Source organism: Aulonocara stuartgranti (genome assembly GCF_965226115.1).
Source record: "Aulonocara stuartgranti genome assembly, chromosome: 17".
NCBI lineage: Eukaryota > Metazoa > Chordata > Actinopteri > Cichliformes > Cichlidae > Aulonocara > Aulonocara stuartgranti.
This window is the reverse complement of record NC_138953.1, coordinates 28543151-28564904: the sequence shown is the minus strand read 5'-3', so window position 1 is coordinate 28564904 and position 21754 is coordinate 28543151. Positions and strand designations below refer to the sequence as shown.

Below are 21754 nucleotides of genomic sequence, written 5' to 3'. Positions count from 1 at the left end.
GCCAGGGGTCGGCAACCCTAGGCACGCGTGCCAGCTGTGGCACGCGAAGGGTTAACTGATGGCACGACGATAGCTGGACTGGCTATTGGGCATATCGGGCATTTGCCCGGTGGGCCGATGGTGATTTTTCGTCTTTATGGGCCGATGATTTTTTTATTTTTTTTGTAACGGTACAAAAAATGAAAGGTGGTGGATTGGCCAGGTGCTGGCCGGTGTGTAAAAATAACTCAGTTGTTTGGTGGTGGCTATGGCGTAGCTTCCACAGATTCAGTCACATTAGCAAGTGGTGGAGGCCAGCAGGCGGATGAGAGAAAGGGGAGGCAAGAGGAGAGACCCGAGGCAACCGCCGGTCCGAGTGTCAGGTGAACTGAACTTCAGGTAAGAAGTTATAACCTGCAGCCTATCTGGGTCAGATATAAACCAAGTTTAGGTGTAGTTTATTTTCGTTGTGCTGACTTTTTACAGTCAGTTACAATAACTCGTACTGCGTGCTGGCTAGCATGACGGAGTTTCTATACAGCTGGGTGGGTGCTATGATGTTACTGATAGTGAACTTTATTTTATCCATAAGGTTAGTTAGTAGAGTTGCCAACCGTCCCGTAAAAAAACGGAATCGTCCCGCATTCAGAGAAAATATTACGCGTTTCGTATTGAGCTGAAAAGGAACGCAGTTTGTCCCGGACTTCAGCTAGAATGGAAAAAGACAGAAAGCTGGAGTTATTCTGTCTTTACGCTGCACAGCTGCCTCTTCTTCTCTCATTCTCTCACCCTCCCTCTCCTGTTGCTACTGAAACCAGGAGATGTCCTTACTGAATCATCAGAGCTGAACACGTGCTGGAGAAACAGGTTTACCTTTTAGGTGACATGAATTAGTTGAAGGGAAGTTATGAACTGTTCCTGAGAGACAACTTACACCAGGAACCTTTTCTACGTAGCTGACAGCTGGTAACTGTGCAAGGGCGGGTCTAGCAAAGTTTTGCCAGGGGGGCCAGGTAGGGCATTAACAGGGAAAGGGGGGCACAAAGAAATACTTTCTTATTCTCATTTAAAATGTCTGGCTGTTATTAAATAATTATATGAAGCTTAGAACCAAAGTTTTTATCTGATGTAAAATGTATAGAAATCATACATATACCAACAAGACCGTGTACATCACTGTCACAACAGCGTTAGTTTTCATTCAAAGGCTTTATGGCTTTAATACCTGGTGGGACGGTCTTTAGTCAAAATGTCCGGGACGAGTTTTTTGTCGCAGTCCAGCCCTGGGCACAACCTGCAGTGAATTAATCTGAGAAGGTACATTAAAAAATAAATGGCGGTGCACATCGCAAATAGCTCGCATTGACACATTAGTTGTGCCGCGTCTTAATGACGGTATCTTAGCTAACAACCCCAACTATCAGATTCAACTTGTAATTGGCTAAAAATAACTTAGCCTACCGGTGAGAGGGATGTTGTTAGCTTTCCACATTTCGACACTTCAAATGCTTCAGGAGCTGTCCGCTCAGCATCAGCATCAGCACCACGGAAATACACGGATACATCCATAGACTCGAGACAGAATTCACAATGCATTTTTGGGATTTTCAGGTGTATGTATGAGCAGCTAGATTTGTCTTGCATTAAATGGCTGAGTTAATGCCAGTTAATGCAACATCGAAGCAGCTGGAATCCATAGCTGTGCGTGTTCATGGAGCTTGCATTTTCACCTGCTGGACATCACTACCTGACAAGTTTAACTGTCTTCAGAACATTGCAGAAGCCCTATTGACAGTATTTGGCTCTACATACTGTAAACTGACCCACAAGGCCAGTAATGTTGTGGGGATGGAGCTGGACTCTGTATATATTAGTGCTGTTTCTTAAATGTGTAAAATCTGTAACATAATTTATTGTTTGGAGTGTAGTCTGTTACTGTTACTATTTTTCAGATTCTTCTTGGAGCAACTGTAACCCACATAATTTCCTTAGGGATTATAAAGTATTCTGATTCTGATTGTTTCAGGATACATGACCTGTCATTATCCAATGACACATCTGCTTACCTGCATCTTTTGCTCGTTTAGCCTCCTCTTCTTTTCTCTTTTTTCTAAACTGAGCACCTGATGGCTTTGAACATTTCTTGTCCATCTTCCATTGGTTTTAATTTTGCACTCCAGTATGAACACCTATCCCCCAACCCGTGGATCACCACGACATAACCTAATAGATCTACACCTTGGTTCACAGATTCACTTTGTCTTGGATTTATTTCTGGGATTTTGCACAACCCAGGATTCAAATCATGAATACATAATGGGCTTGGATTGACAACATTATGAATGAAATGTGCTCTATTTGGAAGCACCTGGCCCCCCTGCCCTTTCGACAGGTTGTGTGAGACTTTAAATCATTAAACTGTAAATTATACATTGTTATTGATCCCTTTACCCCTAGTCCTAAAGTGTATATTTATATTCTTACTCTTCTTATATTTATTGTTTGTTTACTTGCACTGCTGTAACTGGAGCCTCGTTGTCTCGCCACCGAGGGCTCTCGCACTCACTTTTCACGTATAGAATTTCGAAAAATCTTCGATGCAAATTATAAGCCTGTATCATAATGTCTGGTGTTTTCCTGTTTGTTGGTTTGTTTTTATTTTGTTTTATTTTGCGGGTAGATTATTAGATGCCACTCCAGCCAGTCAAAGAATCCCCCGCCCTTACTCCCAGCAAATGTGCGATAGAAAACCAATCGGTGCCTATGACATCTCCAAAATGTGCTGGCATGATGTCGGGAGAGTATGAGTACGAGCAACTTTTTTGCCGATGCCCGTGATGCCGCCCCCACCACGATGCCACCCTGGGCAACCGCCCATGTCGCCCATATCAAAAAACGCTACTGGGTATCAACAGCGGAAATACATTCAAGAATTGGTCAAACAGCGGCAGCTTTCACCTCCCTCCGATGGTACAGCTGGAAGAAAACAAACGTCACCCTTACCACCAAAATTCGCCTGTACCGCACACCGGTATTGCCCATTCTTCCCTATGGGTCGGAGATCCTCAATCATGACCTCAACAAGCTTGAGGTCTTCCAAATGCGCTGCGATCCCTCTGTGATCATCAGCAGCGTGATACGTAGTCAATGTCACCAGCAGGCCCAGTGGAAGAGCTGATTAGGAAGCGATGACTGCAATGGTTTGGCCACATCTGCCGCATGAGAAATCATCGCCTTTTGATGCAGCAGCAACCCGCCCACTGGAGAATCAAGCGTGACGCGCCCAAGCAGACTTGGATCAAGCAAATTGAAGACAACCTTAGACAAGGACGTCTAACCCTCGAGCAAGCAAAGGTGAAGGCAGGAGACCACAAGGCCTGGAAGTGCATCGTTGACCAAGATGGAAACCCTACGGCACCCACAGCGACGTATTGGCTTTGTGAACAACCTCCCTTGCCAGCCACCAGCTAGGGACAAAAGAAGAAGAAGAAAGATTTCTCTGCCAACAGGTGGAGGTATCTGAGCTAACGGAAGAAGTTTTCCTGCAGTTTAGGCAACAAAAATATTTGGTAAGGATTGGGGCAAAGATCGTGCATTGGTTAAAATATACTGATTGTGCCTACTATGCCTGGTGTATTATTGGTTAGTTATGTCACCCGCCTGTTAGTATATTTTATTTGCATTTTGTGCTTTATATTTGTATTTATTATTGCTCTTAACTCATTCTGTGAAGCACTTTGGCATACCTGTGGTTTTTTAAATGTGCTATATAAATAAAATTGTATTGTATTGTATTGTATTGATTACCGTCGTTTTCGAGTGCCTGTCTGGCAGAAAGCCATGAAGGCAATCTGTATTTGCTGAAAAACTAAAAGGATTTTTTTTTTTTAAAAAGTAGTTGAGAGGTGGAGGTTGGGCAAAGGTATTAGCAGAGGACGTAATCGTCTAGTCAAATAGCTGCGATGTACATGTACATAACTTTTTAATGTTTTTTCCCCTGCTCTACAGTAATGTCCAGCTACTAGGGTGATCTTTTTTAACTAAAAGAAGTGTGCCAGTCCCAAGCCTGGATAAATTGAGGGTTGCGCCAGGAAATGCTTCTTTGCTGAAATTCTTGACATTCTCATCCATTTCCTGTGCCACCACTTGGGAAATAAGGGACCAGCTACAATGTTCTATATATTTATTTCTAATAAAATGTCAAACCTGAGCCTATATAACATATTTAAATATTTTGATTAATTTGATTGACAGTCACAGTTTTGTCAAGAGTCAGTCCTTAGGTTTGAGAATCTGGAATAATGTCTTTGGATCATTATCTATCTATTGATATACAGTATATCAGTTTACACTGATATGTGATCTTCCAGTCAAAACATTTAGAAAAGCCACAGCCTCAAAAAAACACAAACAAAGAAACCAACGCCCCCCAAAAAACTATAACAAATGTATGCTCTCTCCTGCAAAAGTGTCCTTTTTGGGGACCATTTCTCAGGCTGTCACTTTGAGCTCATCTTCTGTGACAGCTGTAATTCTTGGACATCTTATGGGTTTTTTTCTCTAGTTAATTTCACAGAAACTCGGAAGACACTATCATCTTACTTTGAGCATCATTAATTTATTTTTTCTGTGACATCCAAAAGTGTTACACAAGGCATTAAAATTAAGCTGTGCTAAAGAAATGAATAACTGAAAAAGAACTTGAAAGATTTCTGTAAATATACCTTGTGGTTCTTTTGGTGCTCAAATTATCTGATTATTATGTAATTGTCTTTGACCAGGAAGCCCCACACAGTTAAAACATGAAGCAACATCCCACAAATCCTGCCATTCAAAGCTAAGTAAACACCTGAAGTGTTGCTCAGAAGTTCAGTTTAGCATAACAATATAATTCAATATTCAAGTTCACCTATAAAACCAGTCCCAGTGGAATCAACTTCCTGTAACCTACACCTTGTCTCTCCATGCACGACTGCCCACCAGCATTGCCCCATCATTTCAAAGTTATCTCATGCAATGTCAAGTCAGCTCTTCCGCAACTGTAATTACCCTCACGTAAGTGCTTGATAGAGCACAAAAAATAAATACTGTCAAGGCTTTACTTAAACAGAGCTCTTCAGAGCTAGGCAGGGGGCTAGGCTAAAACGCTCTGCATGACTCGCTAAGAGGAAAATATAGAGGAGAGGCTGAAGCATCAATAACGTCCTACCATAGAGGATAATGAGGCCGAGAGACATTTACAAAGCCTGCAATTATGGTGTTATTGACCTCAATAAAGGAGAAGATATCATCACTTGTCTCCTTTGTACTTTGTTGTGATACATGTAGGAGGAGGAAAACCAGCTGGGGGAGGGGCAGAGGAAGGAAAGTTCTAGCACTCCGAGTTCATTTAAACTTGGTAAGGAAGCAATAGGTAGGTTATGTGATGGAAATGTAAGCTTTCACTATATGAAGTCCTAATTTGCAAAATTAGACACAACAAACAGACAGACAGCAGTGTCACTGCTGGAGGGAGAAAGACAAAATAAAGTGAATTAAGAGGAAAGACCCAAGCAGAAATAGTATACTAAGCCATTAGTGGTAGCTTTACACCAGAGGGATAAAGCCCATGTAAGAAAGGAGGGAAAGGCACGAAGAAAAAGACAGGAAGAGGGGCAGAAAGTGACTGTTTGTCTTCTCCAATGCTCTGTCAAGCTTGCTGCTTATTAGATGCACTATCCCCCAATGGCTCAATTACATCCATTCTGGCATCCTCAAACATCCCTATCCTTTTTGTGCATGTTCTCAGCTTCCAGTAATAGTATCAGGCTTGTTCTTCTCTAAGAACAGATTAGAAGCCCAAATTACTACTATTAGAGGAGGATTTTAGCTTTCAAACTGTCACCCACTCTTGGAAACCATAACTCAACTTGATGGGACTTAAGGAGGGAGGGGGTTTGCTTTTGGATGCTTTTTCCGTGACAGTTTTGATGGAATTAAGAGATCAGATGTGGATCTGCAGACTGGCTTCAGAGTATAAAAACATGAGGATGTTTACAAGGCAAGAGGGCGCTGGAGTGGAAATTCTGAGATTGGATATTGAGCCCTGGATTCTTGTGCGCTGCTTGCACACGAGCATGCTGGGCCTCTGAGGTGGTGTGAGGCTGATTTTTCAGTGATTCAGTAAGGATGACGTCCAACAATGCTTAATCAATATTCTAGATTTTCACTCGGCTCTGGGTGTCAGATTTGTTTGCTTTTTTTCTCTGTGAGTAAAACAGAAGGAAAGAAAACAAAAAGTCTAGCAATAAGGCTTGGAAATGATTTGGGCGTACTTGAAAACCCCTACTGCTGAATGACAATGTAAGGTCATGTTTGAAAACAAAGAAACGGATGTGCTTTTTCCTAGATTTACTTCATGCTGCATGAAATTGGACTATTAATACAATAGATTTCAAGTGAGATGAGAAGACTTGGCTGCCATCGAACTGCTAGTGCCTGCTAACCAGTGAGATGTGAAAAAAAAGTGTTTAATGACAAACTCTTCAAACGCTTTGACAGCAAAAAACATAAGAATACAGTCTGTGGGGTATTTATTTAAAAATCCCTTGCTGCTTCCTCATAAAGATGTAGAAATACATTTGGTATAAAAGTACAGATAGGAGAAAAATACTGGGAGGAAGTCCTTCTACTGAACTCCATCTGGGAACCGTCTTTAAATGCTGGATTACAAACTCCACACCCGTTGAAAAATTCTGTGTGCTTTTCATGTAAACTCTGAATGATGGGGCTTCACTATTTGAAAAGTAGAAACAAAGTCGTATTCAAGGACAGTTTGAGACATTTATCTAAAAAATGTGTTCATGTTGTTAAAGCATATTGAAAATACCACTTCCTGTCTAGGGGGCAGGAGTTAGCCCCAGTCAGTCCGCTTATATCCGATCTTTACTTATGTTGATTTCCAGTTACCCTTGGCCCAGTAACCATCTTTCTAAGTAAACTACCTTTGAAGACAACAGTCTCCTCAATATCTCTCCCCGGGGTAATTTATTTGCCATTGTAGGATCTTTCAGAATGGTCCTTATCTAAGTATTTCAGAAACTCCTCACCTACAGCGATTTCTGTCCACACAACCGTCTCTGTGGTTTATAGAGAATGGTCTGAAAAAGAGAAAATATCCAGTGCCTGGCAGTTCTCTGGGTTAAAAATGCCTTGTTGATGCCAGAGGTCAGACGAGAGTGGCTAGACTGCTTATAGCTAATAGGAAGACAACAGGAACCTAATTAAATATATAGCAGTAGAAAACACACCAGTTTCCACTCCTGTCTGCTAAGAACAGGAAACTGAGGCAGCACGTGACATGGGTTCAATGAAATATGGCAATGAAAGACTGGAAAAACACTGCCGAGTCTTTGATTTCTGTGGCCTCCTTCAGATGGCAGTCAGAATTCAATCTAGGCAACAGGAAAGCATGGATCCATCTTTCATTCTATCAACAGGTCAGGCTGCTAATCATGTAATGGTGTAGGGGATATTTTCTTGGCACACTTTGGGCCCTACCCGTGCATGTCCATCCCTTTATGACCACAGTCTACCAATCTTCTGATAGCTGCTTCCAGAAGGGTAACGTGCCGTGTCACAAATCATCTCAAACTACTTTCCAGAACATAACGATCAGTTCACTTTACTCAAATGGCCTTCACAGTCACCAGATTTCAATCCAACAAAGCACCTTTGGGATGTGGTGGAACAAGAGATTCGCATTACATGTATGTGCAGTTAAATCAACAGTGAATGTGTGAAGCTTTTATGTGAAGCTTTTATTTTTCTACGGAGAAAAATCTTGGAGCAATGTTTCCAGCACCTTGTTGAATCTACACTTAAATTTATGCCATGAAGAAGTAATGCAGTCACTGCTAGAGTCTGTGCATTTGATTTGGAATTATGGATTTGAAAGAAGTTGAAGTTGAAAGTCAAAAGTCTAAAAAAACAACTTCTGTTTACAGGATTACTAAAGACGTTTTAATTATAAAAGGTTGACTTTTGCATTTCCTCCTCCAACTTTTTCTTGGCATGTCTCACTGCCCGCATTCACTTCTTAACGGAATGATGGCCAAAAGCCTGACATTAAAATCCAAGTTCCAGAGTGAAATTATCATTAAAATGTCAATTTTAGTTGACAGTTGCACTTTTAATTAATTAGTACTTATTTCATGACAAGTGGCTTTAACGGAGGATTACAGACATAAGTCTTAAACCTCAGAAATAAAAACTTTTAATGGTTGTAAAGCCTGTAGTTAATAAAAGCTTTAGATATGTTTATGGTCTCGACATGACGTATGTATATAAATACCCCAGATGTGAATTTTGAAGCTATTATTCCTAAGACGATTTGCTAATCATACCTTATTTTCTGCAGTAAAAATAAAAACACCTGTAAAAAGAAATCCCATTAAAATTTTGTCAATGGAAGCTGAACAATGCTAACTTACTGAAGAACAATAATCCTTGCTGCATTATATTTACTATTTTTTAGCATAGAATCACATTTATCTTCTCTTAATGTATGAACCCCACTACACTTGTGTATGAAACCTCATTATCGGTTATAAAAGGGTATGAAACCTCAAGCTGATTGCTGCACAGCACCTAACAGCTTGAGGTTGTGGTTTTGAAGTGTACAAATGGGAGAGAGAAGAGCACAAATTTCCTCAGCAGTCACACATAGCTAAGCCAGAGGGGATAAAGTGGTCAGAAGTAAGGCAGCTGTGCTTTCATGCTGAGTCGTGTTCTCTATTCTGGGATTGTGTCCACTTCCCAGCATTCAACCCTTGAATATGACAGTCTACTCTTAACTGGCTCAGCGAGGCTACTTGGCCTTCATTAAGCTTGTTATGGTGAGTCAGGATGTTGAAAATGATGTTTTTTCACCTCCCTTTTCCTTTCTTTTTTTTATTTTTTTATTTTTTTTTTACCTTTTTTAAAAAAAACAACTTTATTGTAGTTTAAAAAAAATTTTTTTTTAATCAATTTCACTAGTAAGGGTTTTGTCATCCTTTGGTCCATCACTCAAAATGCGCAGGCATAAATGTGTCAATTTCATTACATTAAAAGCTTCTTGAAATGGTCTATGCTTTTCCTGCTGACCTTTGACCCTGGCAACTCCCATCTAACCTCTGTACAACCCACTTTTCTCTGGTTTCAAATGAACCTGGACACACACACAAGGACGTACGCACGCATAGACACACGTATACATGACAAATGGCCTAAGAGAGGCAATCATTAGAGCAATGGAGGCTAAAAGAAAAGGGGGGATGGGCTACTTTCCCCTGTGGCTGTGAGGCTACCACTTTCCTCATGGTCACAGGGGTCAAGCACGAATTAAGACATCATTTTCGTCAAGGGAGCAGCTCATTTAGTAGTGAGGAAGTGTCATGCTTTGTGACATACACACTATAGTTTCTGCTGCGCTATCCTTCTGTTGTAGCAATATTGACATCGCTGGCTAGCACCTCATTTAATTTCACACCGTTTAACTCATTGGCACACTTATGCATACAGCTGAGGACGTGGAAAAAACGTGATGAAATTTTAATGTCATCCTTTCAGAGTTGGAGCGGGAGCCCTCAGATGACCTGTTTGTCTAAACTCCAACCAAGTGTGTCCCCAACTGTCTAAATTCAGTGAACCTGGGATGATCTGTACCGTATGTGCACTGAGTCACATTTCACTATCATAAACAAGATGCGTGGGTGAGATGGTTCGAGAGCTTCTCATTTCGTGTCTAATAGTGATGGGTCGTTCGCGAACGAAATGGCTCTTAGAGCCGGCTCTTTGACGTGAACGACGCGAGCCGGCTCTTTGACGTGAACGACGCGAGCCGGCTCCTTATCGCGAGCCGTCACGTGGGTTTTTTTTTTCTTTCTCTCAGCCTCTCTCTCGCACTTTTTTTCCGCTTCACTCTGCACGTGAGCCTTGTGCTTTACGCTGGGCAGAGGGGGGAGGGGCGGTAGTTACACTCAGTAGCACAGGAACAGAGCCAGAGAGAGAGAAAGAGAGGCAGGGACAGCAACATTAGAAAGGTATAGTAATCATCCACAACTATTTTCGGTTGCAGATGATAAAGGATTGAGAAAGTTTATTCATGCAGGTCCATATGACAGAGAATATGCATGTTCTTTTAGTTTTCATATTATAATTTATATTTAATTGTGTTGTGGTTTGCAGTGTTTTGTGTTCTTTTCACTTTAAATTTGTGAAAGGAAAAAGCTGAAAATTTAAATAGTTAAAACTTGAAATGTGAATAGTTGATTTTTGTATTATATGATTTATTTATTACATTTTATGTGGAGTGAATAAATAAAAGTATATTTACGGTGGCCCCTAGAGACAAAGCACATACAAACTTCAAATCACGTACGAACTCTGAAGCATGTACAAACTCCAAAACACGTACAAACTCCAAAACACGTAAAAACTCCAAAAACACGTAAAAACACGTACAAACTCCGAAGCACGTAAAAACTCAGAAGCATATAAAAACTCAGAAGCACATAAAAACTCAAAACACGTACAAAAGACAACAGAAGTGCTCCAGGATGCTGGGCGCAGTGTTGAGCCTTTGTTATCTTGTGGCTACACAAGCCAGCAAGTACCAACGACCGGATTTGGTGTGTGGTAATAACAGGTAAATGAACTTTTTTTTAAATTATTTGAATATATATATGAGTGCCTGTGTATAAATACACAAACAATACACACATGCTTTCAATTGTGTAATTTAAGTGATCTAGTAGCTCTGCTTTGGAAGTTCAGTTCATGCTAGAAATGTGTTTTGGAGTTTGTACGTGTTTTGTCTCTAGGGGCCACCGCATATATTTATATATAAACATATATAAATAAAACCACTTGTTTTTACGTTAGTAATTCCTTTTGTGCATAATTTTATATTATTGTTAATAATAAATTAATTAAAGCAACAAAACAACCTGAAGAGCCGGTTCGGAGCCGAAAGAGCCGGCTCTTTTTAGTGAGCCGAACCGAAAGAGCCGGATCTCTAAAAAGAGCCGGAAATCCCATCACTAGTGTCTAACGAGTATAAAACTGTTCCAGGCTCAAAGTGTGAGCATGTTTAAAGTCCAGGGAAGTCAGTATAAGCTGACATGAAGCCAACTTTTATCTAGTAAACTTTTACTGTCAGTTTGCCTGTTGAAGTCCGTTTGTCCAGCTGCTGCCCCCTCAGCTCATTTGTGCTGCTGAGAGACAGCTGGTTCTGACGCTGAACAGAGGTCGGAGTCATCGTGAGGGCAAGCATCACTGTCAGTGCTTCACTAGTCCCCTCTTTTTTTTCTTTCTTTACTTCTTGTCTTTATCTGCCTTTGTGATTACTTGTGATCAATCATCTAATCAGTAACCCTCCTGTTAATTTTTGTTTTCTTCCACTGGAATCCAGTTTTCTTCTGCTCCAGTTTAGGTTTTCTATCATAGTTTCTCCTTTTTCTTTTCTCTCTTCACTGGGAAGGAACATTGACTTCATTACCTCCTCATCTATTCTGTCCTTTGTCATCTTGCCTCTGAGCCGTAAATCAATCTTAGCATCATGTCAAAGTTGCATCTAAAGGACAGAGGAGCGAGGACGATTGGTGGAAAAGCTATAATTGAGGAAGCGTAGGTGTATCATAGAAGTGTTTTTTTTACCTGTGACACAAGAAAAAAGTTTTTTTTAAATTAACTGTTTCGTCAGACTTTCTTTTCCATTTAAGGTACTTTTCCTTCTTCTTCTTTTTCCTTCTTCTTCTTCTAGGGTTACCATAGAAGAAGCGGGTTATCTGCCTCCATCTCAGTCTATCACTAGCGTCCTCTTCTGTCACACCAAATCTTTGCATGTCCTCCTTCACTATATCAATCAATCTCCTCTGAGGTTTTCCTGTTTTTGTTCTGCCATGCAGCTTTACTTTAACATCCTTTGTTCCTGTGGCTACAATGTAGCTTGCCGTCACCAGTGTGTGAATGTGTGTGTGAATGGGTGGATGACTGAACGTGTAAAGCGCTTTGAGGTCCTTAGGGACCAAGTAAAGCACTATACAAATGCAGGCCATTTACCATTTTTTTCCAATATATCCATTACCCCTCTTCTGCATATTAAAGACATGTGTTTCACACAAACTTCACTGTACTCTACTGTGGCTTTAAGTCCGGTGAAGCAGGCTAAATGTCATATACCCAAGAGCAATGTGGGGTTCTGCATTTCCCATAACTCACAAACTTGTCTGGCGACATTGCTAAAACAGATCAGTAGTACTCAAACTACTCAGACTAGAAATTGGGCAGAAAAAAAGGGCTTCAATAACTGCCTGTCATAAAATAACTGCCCAGTGAGACAAGTTTAAGAGCCAAAAGTCTTGCAGTCCCAGCAGGTCTCACACTTGGCTCAGTTGCATGTGGTTCCTCCTTCTCGTGGCCTTGCAGGCAACAGGCTGCGTGGCATTGCACAGCTCACTGACCCGTTTTAGATGGTTTCTCCCTTTTTGTTTTCACAACCGTTTTCACCATTTCTTTTATTATAGCAATGGGATCAGGAAAAAAATCTGATAAGAGGAGAATGTTTGTTTATGGATGTAACTAATCAGAACACTATTTTTACTTTTAGCAGTTACTCTGGTGATTTTTAAATAAAAATCAGACTGCTTACAAAAAAGGCAGAATGAGACATTAGCAGTTCGTTTTATTACATGATGCTACAATCTATCATAAAAAGGGTCTAAGGAGCAGCAGACACAAAAGGGAAATGGTCACTTTAATTCCCAGCTACCCAGCTACTGTAGTTAGATCATTTCTCAGGACCATATTTTATTGTTTATTGCCCTTACACAAAAAAAGCTCTAAACTCACCCTGCAACTTTCAATGCTTCACACTTAGATTTAATTCAAATATACTGTTCACTAAAAAAAGTGATAATTTTTCCAAAGGATAAATAATTATGAGTGAAATCATGCTTTGAAGATGACATTTTGTGTAGCTGTTCAAGACTAAGTTTAACTCTTGTTGAAAAAAATGGACCAATAAGTCTACTTTATAGAGCACAGCTACAGTACACACATCCACACATCCACACATGCTCACGGTTTCCCCATTAGTCACCTGTTGCTATGCCCCACCCCTTCTTCCTTATGGACAGCTGGGCTCACAAACTCTGCTTAATGTGCTCAGTGAACCTTGCTTTGACCGAAGCATTGAGTCCATGCAGTCATAAATCCTACAAGTAAAATCTAAATCATCTTGAAGGCTGCTTCCAGGTGATTATAGCATATTGTCTTATTTTTAAATTAATTCATTAGGATGTGTGAACATGTACATGTACAATGACAATAAAGGACTATTCTATTCTATTCTAGTCATGTGTGCTGACCCTCTATCATTATCTGCTATCAGCGACTAGCAGCTGTTGCTCTAATGGAAACCAAGAAACCAGTAACTTTAAAATGGTGATAGCTATCTTGGAGGGCATTCATTTTCCTTCCAACTGTTTAGACATACTGAATTCATGGACAAAGAAGGCATCACTTAAAGTAGATCTCATAGCATATTACTGACTGTACTGATGTGTTAAAATGCAACAAGGCTGATAAATAAGTAAATAATAAAATGAATAATTTATTTTCGAATTGAACAACGAAATCTCAGATGTGTTCTGATGTGTTTTGAAGTTACATAAATCTAAAGCCTAATAAATGCTCATCTGTCTCTGTCTTGCTCTTTTATGTCTTTCTTCTCTTTCTGTCCTTTTTCACATCAGAAGAATACATTAACCAGCATCTCACCCCTGAGGATGTGATACTCTCATGCTGCCAACTTTGAATAGGTCTTGCCTTAATGCACAGCTCTTGTGGAGTAGAGTAATGCATTATCTTGTCTAACACTTATTATATCACGCTTCCCCTCCAGTGGATCTATATAGATAATCTAGCATAGGTATTGATATAGTACACAATAAAGGCCAGCTTAGGTCATATGATTGCAATGGCTGCATTCAAAATGAATAAAAATTTTTTTAGACTTTCTATTAGCCAAGGAATGATCAGCTACTTTCTTTTTCTGTTCACAGGATAAAGGAATGGGTGGACCAAATGCAAAAAGATTTGATCGCTTTAACAGACACAGCCACTGGCATGCAGGACCTAATAGAGGTAAGACTGCCTGTCATGCATATACGCCAAGTAAGATTTCAAATGTGAACTGAAATATGAGTGAGTTCTCCTTATTTGTGGATAAAGGGGTGCAACGCTCTTGGTTGATGTTTTTGATCAGAGCAAAGATTTAAGAGCATCCACACAGCCAACACAAAGAGTCCTACTAATTCTCTGCCTGCTTTTTTTGATGGGTGATGGAGGCGACACATACGTTTGTGAATGCAGTGACTCAAGAACAAAGCGACAAATACATTTTCAAATTCATACAATACTTGTATCTACTAAACATCTCAGATGAGTTCAAATCTCAGTGATCTCAACCTCAAAGTCAAGGCCAAATTTTCTGAAAATCTTGTGCCATAGCTACTATGTTCATCCCACAATATAGATTGAATGGGGGTTAACCCAGACTAATAAATATCTAACAAAACTGAAGTTTTTCATGTCTCACACATAGGTATCATATACCTATCATACACCCCAAATACCAGTACTGACACTGTGCTTAATAAATCGTTATTGTTTTTACAGTTTGCACCAACTGTGCACAAACGATTTCTATAAATAAATTTATATCTATTCAAATCCATATTTACAGGACGAGAACAAAATATTATGTGTAATTTCTGTCACTTAATACTCCTAGTCTCATTAGCTCTCTCTGCACGACCTCAGGTGTCACAACACATCACCAGTCTTCATATAGTAGTCTCTCATTAGACATAACGCTGCATCTGCATCATTTCATTTCACCAGCACACTGTACACACTCACATGAGATTAACTTCACTTCTCTACTGTGATAGCTACAGCTCCTACACACACGCAGACACTTAAACACTCAAAAACACAAACATATGAGAAGGAGAAGAAGCTTTTTAGATCCACATTGATTGATATAATGCATGTGCTACTTTGGATCCATTTGAGAATAAAAGCATTCAGCCTTAAAACATGGCAAAAATCATTACAAAACCTATTTTCATTTGATGTTCTGGGATGGCGTATCACTCCAAACAAGAATTAAATGTATTTGGAAGTCTTATGGGCAGCTGAATGAGATTAATGTGCAAAACGGGGGGAGTTGAAAAGGGGTGTTACAATGCTGCCTGAACAGTTATGCTGACTCATGTAAATTACAACCTCAAATGCTGGTATCAGCTTATGCACACGAGTGCGGAAATTTCATTTTCAGCTTTCAAAACACCCCAAAGCTATAGTAATCACTAGCATTAATATGTTCAATTCAAATGTATTTATACATACACAAATTCCAAATATAAAACAATGTATTAGTACAATCCGAATCAAACATTTAATAGTATCATTTTTAATACCAGTCTTTCACTGAGTGCCTACATGAACATGCCTCAGCTCTGTGTTTTGAATGTTGGACAGTGAAATCTCTTTAGGCTTCTAAATAATTGGCTGTTTGGCATTTGTGCTTTTTTATTACTCTTGCTGGGACATATTCCATAGCAGAGTAAATGGTACAGTTACATAAGGCTTTTTTCTTTTCTAAATCACTGTGCTTTGGTCAGTGAGGCTGATGAAATATAGAAGATGGGCAATAATGCAGAGTAACGTTCTTAATTTTAGTTACACTACATCTGTCTGTGAATAGAAAATAGACAGATGTTACGTTGTTTCTGACCCAGAATTTTTATTGTGATTGTCTTAGATATATCATAAACACAGAAAGCACTTCAGAGTGGAGTCCAACAATGCGCAGGAGCTGGTGGCAACGGCTGCTGGGAACATAGAGAGACTGCTGGCTAACCGCTCCGAAGCCCTAAAGGTAAGTTTAATCTTATGATCTTTTGGCAATTTATAGGAAATCAGTTAAGTGGAAGAGAAGGTTTTCCCTTGCGTCTTTTGTCATGGTGACATAATTCTTAAGATGGAATCATAAAATGCAAAATGTACACTGTTTGCAAAATTAGGTACAGCTTGACTTCTTGCACAGCGGCCCAGGAAAACACACAGAAACAGTCTGTTTATCTTCATTTCTCTTTGGGACAGCCTCTGGAACAACATCACAGCTGATCTATTATAATCAAACATCCTCCACCCACAATACTTGATTCAGAGTTAGCAGTCTGTGTTGGTACACGGTCACGAATGACCCTGTTTAGTTTCAACTTTGAGAAAAGCTTTGTCTTTCTGACTTCTGATGCCTGTTCTGCCCTCATACCTAACCTATACTGGCTGGTTTTATGGCTCATTTGTCTGAGCCCAACAGACAGAAGTGTTCCTGAACCGTGTTCACCTCACGCAGGTTATTGAAAGGCTGCGAGGACAATTCAGAGGCCTTGGAAGAGGAAAAAAAAAGAAGCACAAAAGCATTTTTCAGTCCATGATAGTAATTAGTTTGACTTTTTAATAAAACTCATCTATTTAAACTGTTATACATCTTAGACCTAACTGTTGCTAGGGTTCGTTTGCCAGTTATTGAAGTGGACCTTTTCATTGTATTTTTGTCTTGTGAAGCATTTAAAATTCACTTATCTCATATATAATGTTTGACTGTGTCAATTCTGCAGCATGTTAAAGTGTTTTTACAAGTTGCTATATTAGTGGAGTGATCTCAGATGCATCTATACAATTTATATCCACATACTAACCAGACTAGCAAGAAATAGTTGAAAACTTTACTTTCTTGTCTAAATATGGTCAATTGTGGCTCAGGAAAAACACAACAAAACAAACAAACAAAAAAACATAGACAGTATAAAAGATGAACATAGCTGCCATGACCTTACCCAATGTTCTTGGACTCTATTCCCAAGCATGACAGAAGTTATGCTGGACCTTTGAGAGTTACGTTACATGGATGGAAGGGTGGCGTGCTACATTATCGGCTAGTACTTGCTATCTTAGTTAGCATGCTACATTCCTAAACAAAACAGTTCCAATACAAATACACATACATTATCTACTTTGTAGGAGACTAGTAAAATACTAGAATGTCTAAGGAGTTTGGAAAGAAGGCAACTGGACTTCTTTAAGTTTCTTGGAGATGTTTTACTCTCGTTCGAGAAGTAAAACCAAATGGTGTTTAAACCCTAGTCTGGATTATCCCTTAGGAGCCAAGGTGTAAAAATGGTTTCAGGTGAAACCATTGTGAGACCTTGCCTGGCCTTATCATGTGATCTATTAAGGTCACCTGACACACGATGTGAGTTGGGGTTGAGGCATCTGGGAAGGGATCTCAAAACTGCACTGGCAGCACAGCTTTCCAAACTTTCCAAGCTTCTTAGACTATCATGACCTGGATGACTAAATACTAGAATATCATTGAATAAAAGTGAAGCACAAACGTCTCGGATGGCCTTTACCAGACAACAAACTATATTGTTAGTAAGATAATCCATTAAAAACGCTCTAAAAGGCTCCAAGAGCACTCACAGTAACTTGAAGTTCAGTTTAATGATTCAGGATAGTGGAAGTAAGGCCTGATCGGCCTCACTATATCTGGTCTCCTGCCAGTCAGAGCCGGCACGCCCTAACTGAGATGAGTTATTAGAATGTGAAACTCGCTCTAAAGTTAAGTACTTCAATGCAGGAGTCTGTTGGGATTGACTCAAGTGGCACCTAGAGGAACTGCAACTTCTGTCACTTCTATAACGTCTTTTTTTTTTCCAACTCTCGAATTTTGGGGGCAAAAAAGATGATAACAGCCATAATGCTTTCTAATATGGTTCTGATTGCTCCTCTACCACTGCTGTGATACTCTCTGGAAGTCTGTGGTTTTGAAATGCTTCATAAGCAGCTCAATGCTCAATAGATATGCATTAATGATTCCTCTATCATCTGCATTTGTCCTGGATCAAAATTTGTATAGCCTTTGCTGTGCTTTGTATTTTGTACTGTATAAAAAAATGATAACGCTCACTTAACCGAGGTCTTGACCAGTATTATTATTTTCTCTTGGACACACTTGTTTTTTTTTATTTTCAAAGGACAGCATGTGAAATTGATCCAACCTTTCCCTGTACCTTTAAATTACATTTAACAGTATCTCACCAACTAAATTAGGACCTTGGGATGCTACCAGCCTCGATCAATTTGACTCAAAGGGCCCGGAATATCCAATTAAGGCTGACAGCTTGTTGCCATAGCTACAATCTAATTGATTAACCCATCATATCTGCCAGGCATTTTGTTTTTCTTACATCTTCATAATTGTCAAGGGATTAGGGACAATTAGCTTTCGGTGTTGTTGCTTCACACCTGGGGAGACTAAATACGACTTATCTGTGAGTTGATGACAGTGGAATATAGATGTTGCACTACAGACTGTGTTCTAACATTTCATCAGCACCATCTGCTGTGTGTTTCACCTGTGGAAGTTAGTGCCAGTTGTTTAGTCTTTGCTGGAAGCAAAAAATGAAAGAGAGATGATATAAGTGTAAAAAAAAACAAACACCATATGCTCCTGTTTTAATGTCAGTGCATTAGCATTGAAGAATATAGGTTGTGGTGGTGATGTATTTTGTGTAATGAAGTTGAACGGAGTCAACTTTATGGCAGTCAATTTATCTAAAGGACCATAAATTGTTACAGGGACTACTTAGCTAAATAATGAATGGAAATCGAAGTCAAGCATCTGTAATGTTTTGACCTGGCCTACGCTAATATAATAGCTCTCTATGAGGTAAAAAGCACTCCTCTCTGACTTTACACTCCTTTACTATCCTCTGTCGTTTTTCCCATATCATCATCCCTCATATCTTTTTGTTTTTATCTTTAAGTCCTCACTTTTTCTCTGTCTTTGTTCTGTTGAAAGGCTGATTGCGCACATCATAACTGAACATGTGAAGGAGCAGAGCTTTTTTTGTCTGGGAGAAAGGAAAGAACTGAATTGTCTGATCTTTGAGAAACACAGATGATAAGGAAGTGGTAGGAAGTCCATGAGTGCTCTATATGCTACACTTCCTTTGAGGCCCTAAACAAGAGACTAGAAGCCTAATGGATCTTGGCATCTCAGCAACAGGCAGCACTCTTTCTTTGTTCACACAGCACAGTTTGAACCTTCAAAGCTATTAAACTGACACACAGCCCTGCTATAAACAACCACGCACATGCAGGAATAAACGAGGAAACACACACAGATATGTAAAAGTAGGGTTTCAACTCCACGTGAGTCATTCTGATTTAATTTCAGGTATTTTGTGATCAGATTCAGGTATTCAGACCCTTTAAGATCAAAACGGTGCAGTAAGAATATTTCCACTTCTTAGAGTAATTCACATGATTTTTAAATTTGAAAGCTGAGACAGTATTAAACTGTAAATTTTTAAAACCAACCAAAATCATGTATATTGTAAAGTTTAGGCAATGCTGCGCCTGAACTAAGCAGTGGCATTTCTCTTTACACTGACCAAACTGCTCTCCTGGGCGGTGCTTTGCAAATGTCCAATTGCTTTTGTATACGTGTCCCTCAGTTTATATGTGACTGATATCAATTGTCAGTGAACACAGTCAATCTTGCTCCAATCTTTTTCTTTTATTGTACAGACTATATACATTTGCCTTTTTTAAACATCACTTTTTGCTCATCTGTTTCAACCGTTCCAAGTTAATGTTTCCAAAGTGCTGATGATCTGACTGGGGACATGGTTTTGTCTCTTTACAGCTCATGGGTGATCAAAGAATTTTCCTCTTTTATGTCATGCCACAGTATTTTGTATTCAGTATGTGTCGTTCTTAAAAGGATGTAAAGTGAAACTGAAATTCCCAGCAGGAAAGAAACCACCACGGTACTGACAGAGAAATCCTGAAAAGTTGTCATCGACAGCAACTGTACGGTAGCTAGATTTTTTTTTTTTTTGGTTATTTTTGAGGAAGGTATTGATATGTTTAGCTCTGTGTGTGTGTGTGTGTGTGTGTGTGTGTGTGTGTGTGTGTGTGTGCGCGCGCGTGTATGGCCGAGATGAGAGGGTTTTCTTCCTGATCTCTATATGACTCAGATTCTTTAGGCAGCTGCTGTTGTGGCTTAGCTTCACTGCTTCACACACAGGCTAAGCTCCACTTGTGACCATCTGCGTGCTCTCACATGCATAAGTGCATCGCCATCCTTACCTTTTCTTATCCAAAATCAGCTTTCTCTTGACCTTTTCCTCTTTCTTACTCTCTGCTGTGATCACACATTTTATCTTTCATGCCAGCCCTGTTCTTTCTTCCGCCTCAAACCCTGCTAAATTCTTTTGCCATCACTTCATCCTGATTCTGTGTCACTTTTCATTCCCAATTTCCCATTTTAGCCTTGCCCTCTGCTCCTGTGTTAGCCCTATCTGTCCTTTTATATATCTTCCTGTTGAATATAGAAGTATGTGGTATCCTTCCGCATTACAGTGTGTTAAAAAGAACTAGCAAAAATAGTTTCCCTGTTGAATTTATGTTAAATTACAAAACTATAACTACCTGAAACTAAACATTTTTCTAGTTGAGTAACATTATTTGATTTGGTAATCTGCATTTGCCATGTTTTCTCTTCTGATTAACTGGCATATAAGTAGAAGGTATCCAATCATCTGGTTGTGTCAGTCATGTGAGCCAGTGTTTTAGCAGAAGTTGAGGTTTTACATTGTGGATGTTCACATTAATTTCTTCCAGGGTGATGCTGCAAGTGTCCATCAGCTGCTAAAACAAGTACCTCATCCATGTTAAGAAGGTCTGTTAAGGAAGAAAGTGGCAGAGCCTCACCAATATAGGATTTTTAACTTCATTTTTTTCCCCCTTAATGCACAAAACATGTTATCTGTGCTTATTTATGTTATCTTTCTTTGATTATATGTTGCATTTTAAAATGAGTCTAGTTTTATTTCAAAACAATTCATAGATTATTTATTTACGCTTTGCCAGACTCGGGTCACCCCAGCTGGTTTTTAGTGTTTTTGGTGTTTTTTTTCTCTTATTCTTATTAGTCTCTTGTTTACATTTGAACTTTTCATATGTTGGCTGTTTAAAAATGCAAATATTGGCAGATAGATCTGCCTGCTGATGACGTATCGAGTGAGCTCTGGATAGTGAAGTGGTCTCAAACCACAATGGCCAGGTTTTATTTCAGCTAAAGATGTTGCTCCAAGGGAAATTAATAAGCTTGATGTTGGTTAGGTGGTCAATATCAACTTGCTTCAATGAGCTAAAGTCAATACACTTAGAGATAAATGTACAGTTGGCTTCACAGCCTCTGAGGATTCTGTAACCAATATGCACCAGCTAAATGCAAAGAAACTTTTATGGTATTTGGTAATGCAAACATACTCTAACAAGTTATTTTTCTCCGTAGGCAAGGTTATAACTCACAGGTGGACAACTGATCTTCCTAAGGAGCCACATGAGAAACTGAGACTGTTGTAATAATCTGCTCAATATTAATTTAGTCTCTTTATAAGCTTATTGGTCTGACCCTCCACAACAATCCCAGTTACTCATGTGGCCCCTTGGAAAAATGAGTTGCCCACTGCTGTGGTAAAATAACAGCCTACTTTTTAATAGCACAAGTCTTTACTGTAGCATCTATTACCCAACACTGTAACAGTCTGTAATCATCTTCATGAGTAGCTTTACATCTTTATGTTTGAACAAGAAGTGTTTT

General features: G+C 39.5%; 1 protein-coding gene across 4 annotated transcripts in view; it reads left to right on the top strand.

Annotated features, from left to right (window-relative positions):
- cacna2d1a (calcium channel, voltage-dependent, alpha 2/delta subunit 1a) overlaps positions 1-21754 on the top strand; it is a 101115-nt gene that overhangs the window by 8021 nt on the left and 71340 nt on the right. For 2 of the 4 annotated variants that reach the window (XM_082511813.1, XM_082511816.1), the window contains exons 2-3: positions 14067-14148; positions 15833-15949. In XM_082511813.1, coding sequence (XP_082367939.1) covers positions 14067-14148; positions 15833-15949 — 199 coding nt within the window. Of the gene's footprint in view, positions 1-216; positions 379-9857; positions 10044-14066; positions 14149-15832; positions 15950-21754 lie in introns of those variants that run through there. The other 2 variants (XM_082511814.1, XM_082511815.1) reach the window with 2 other exon arrangements.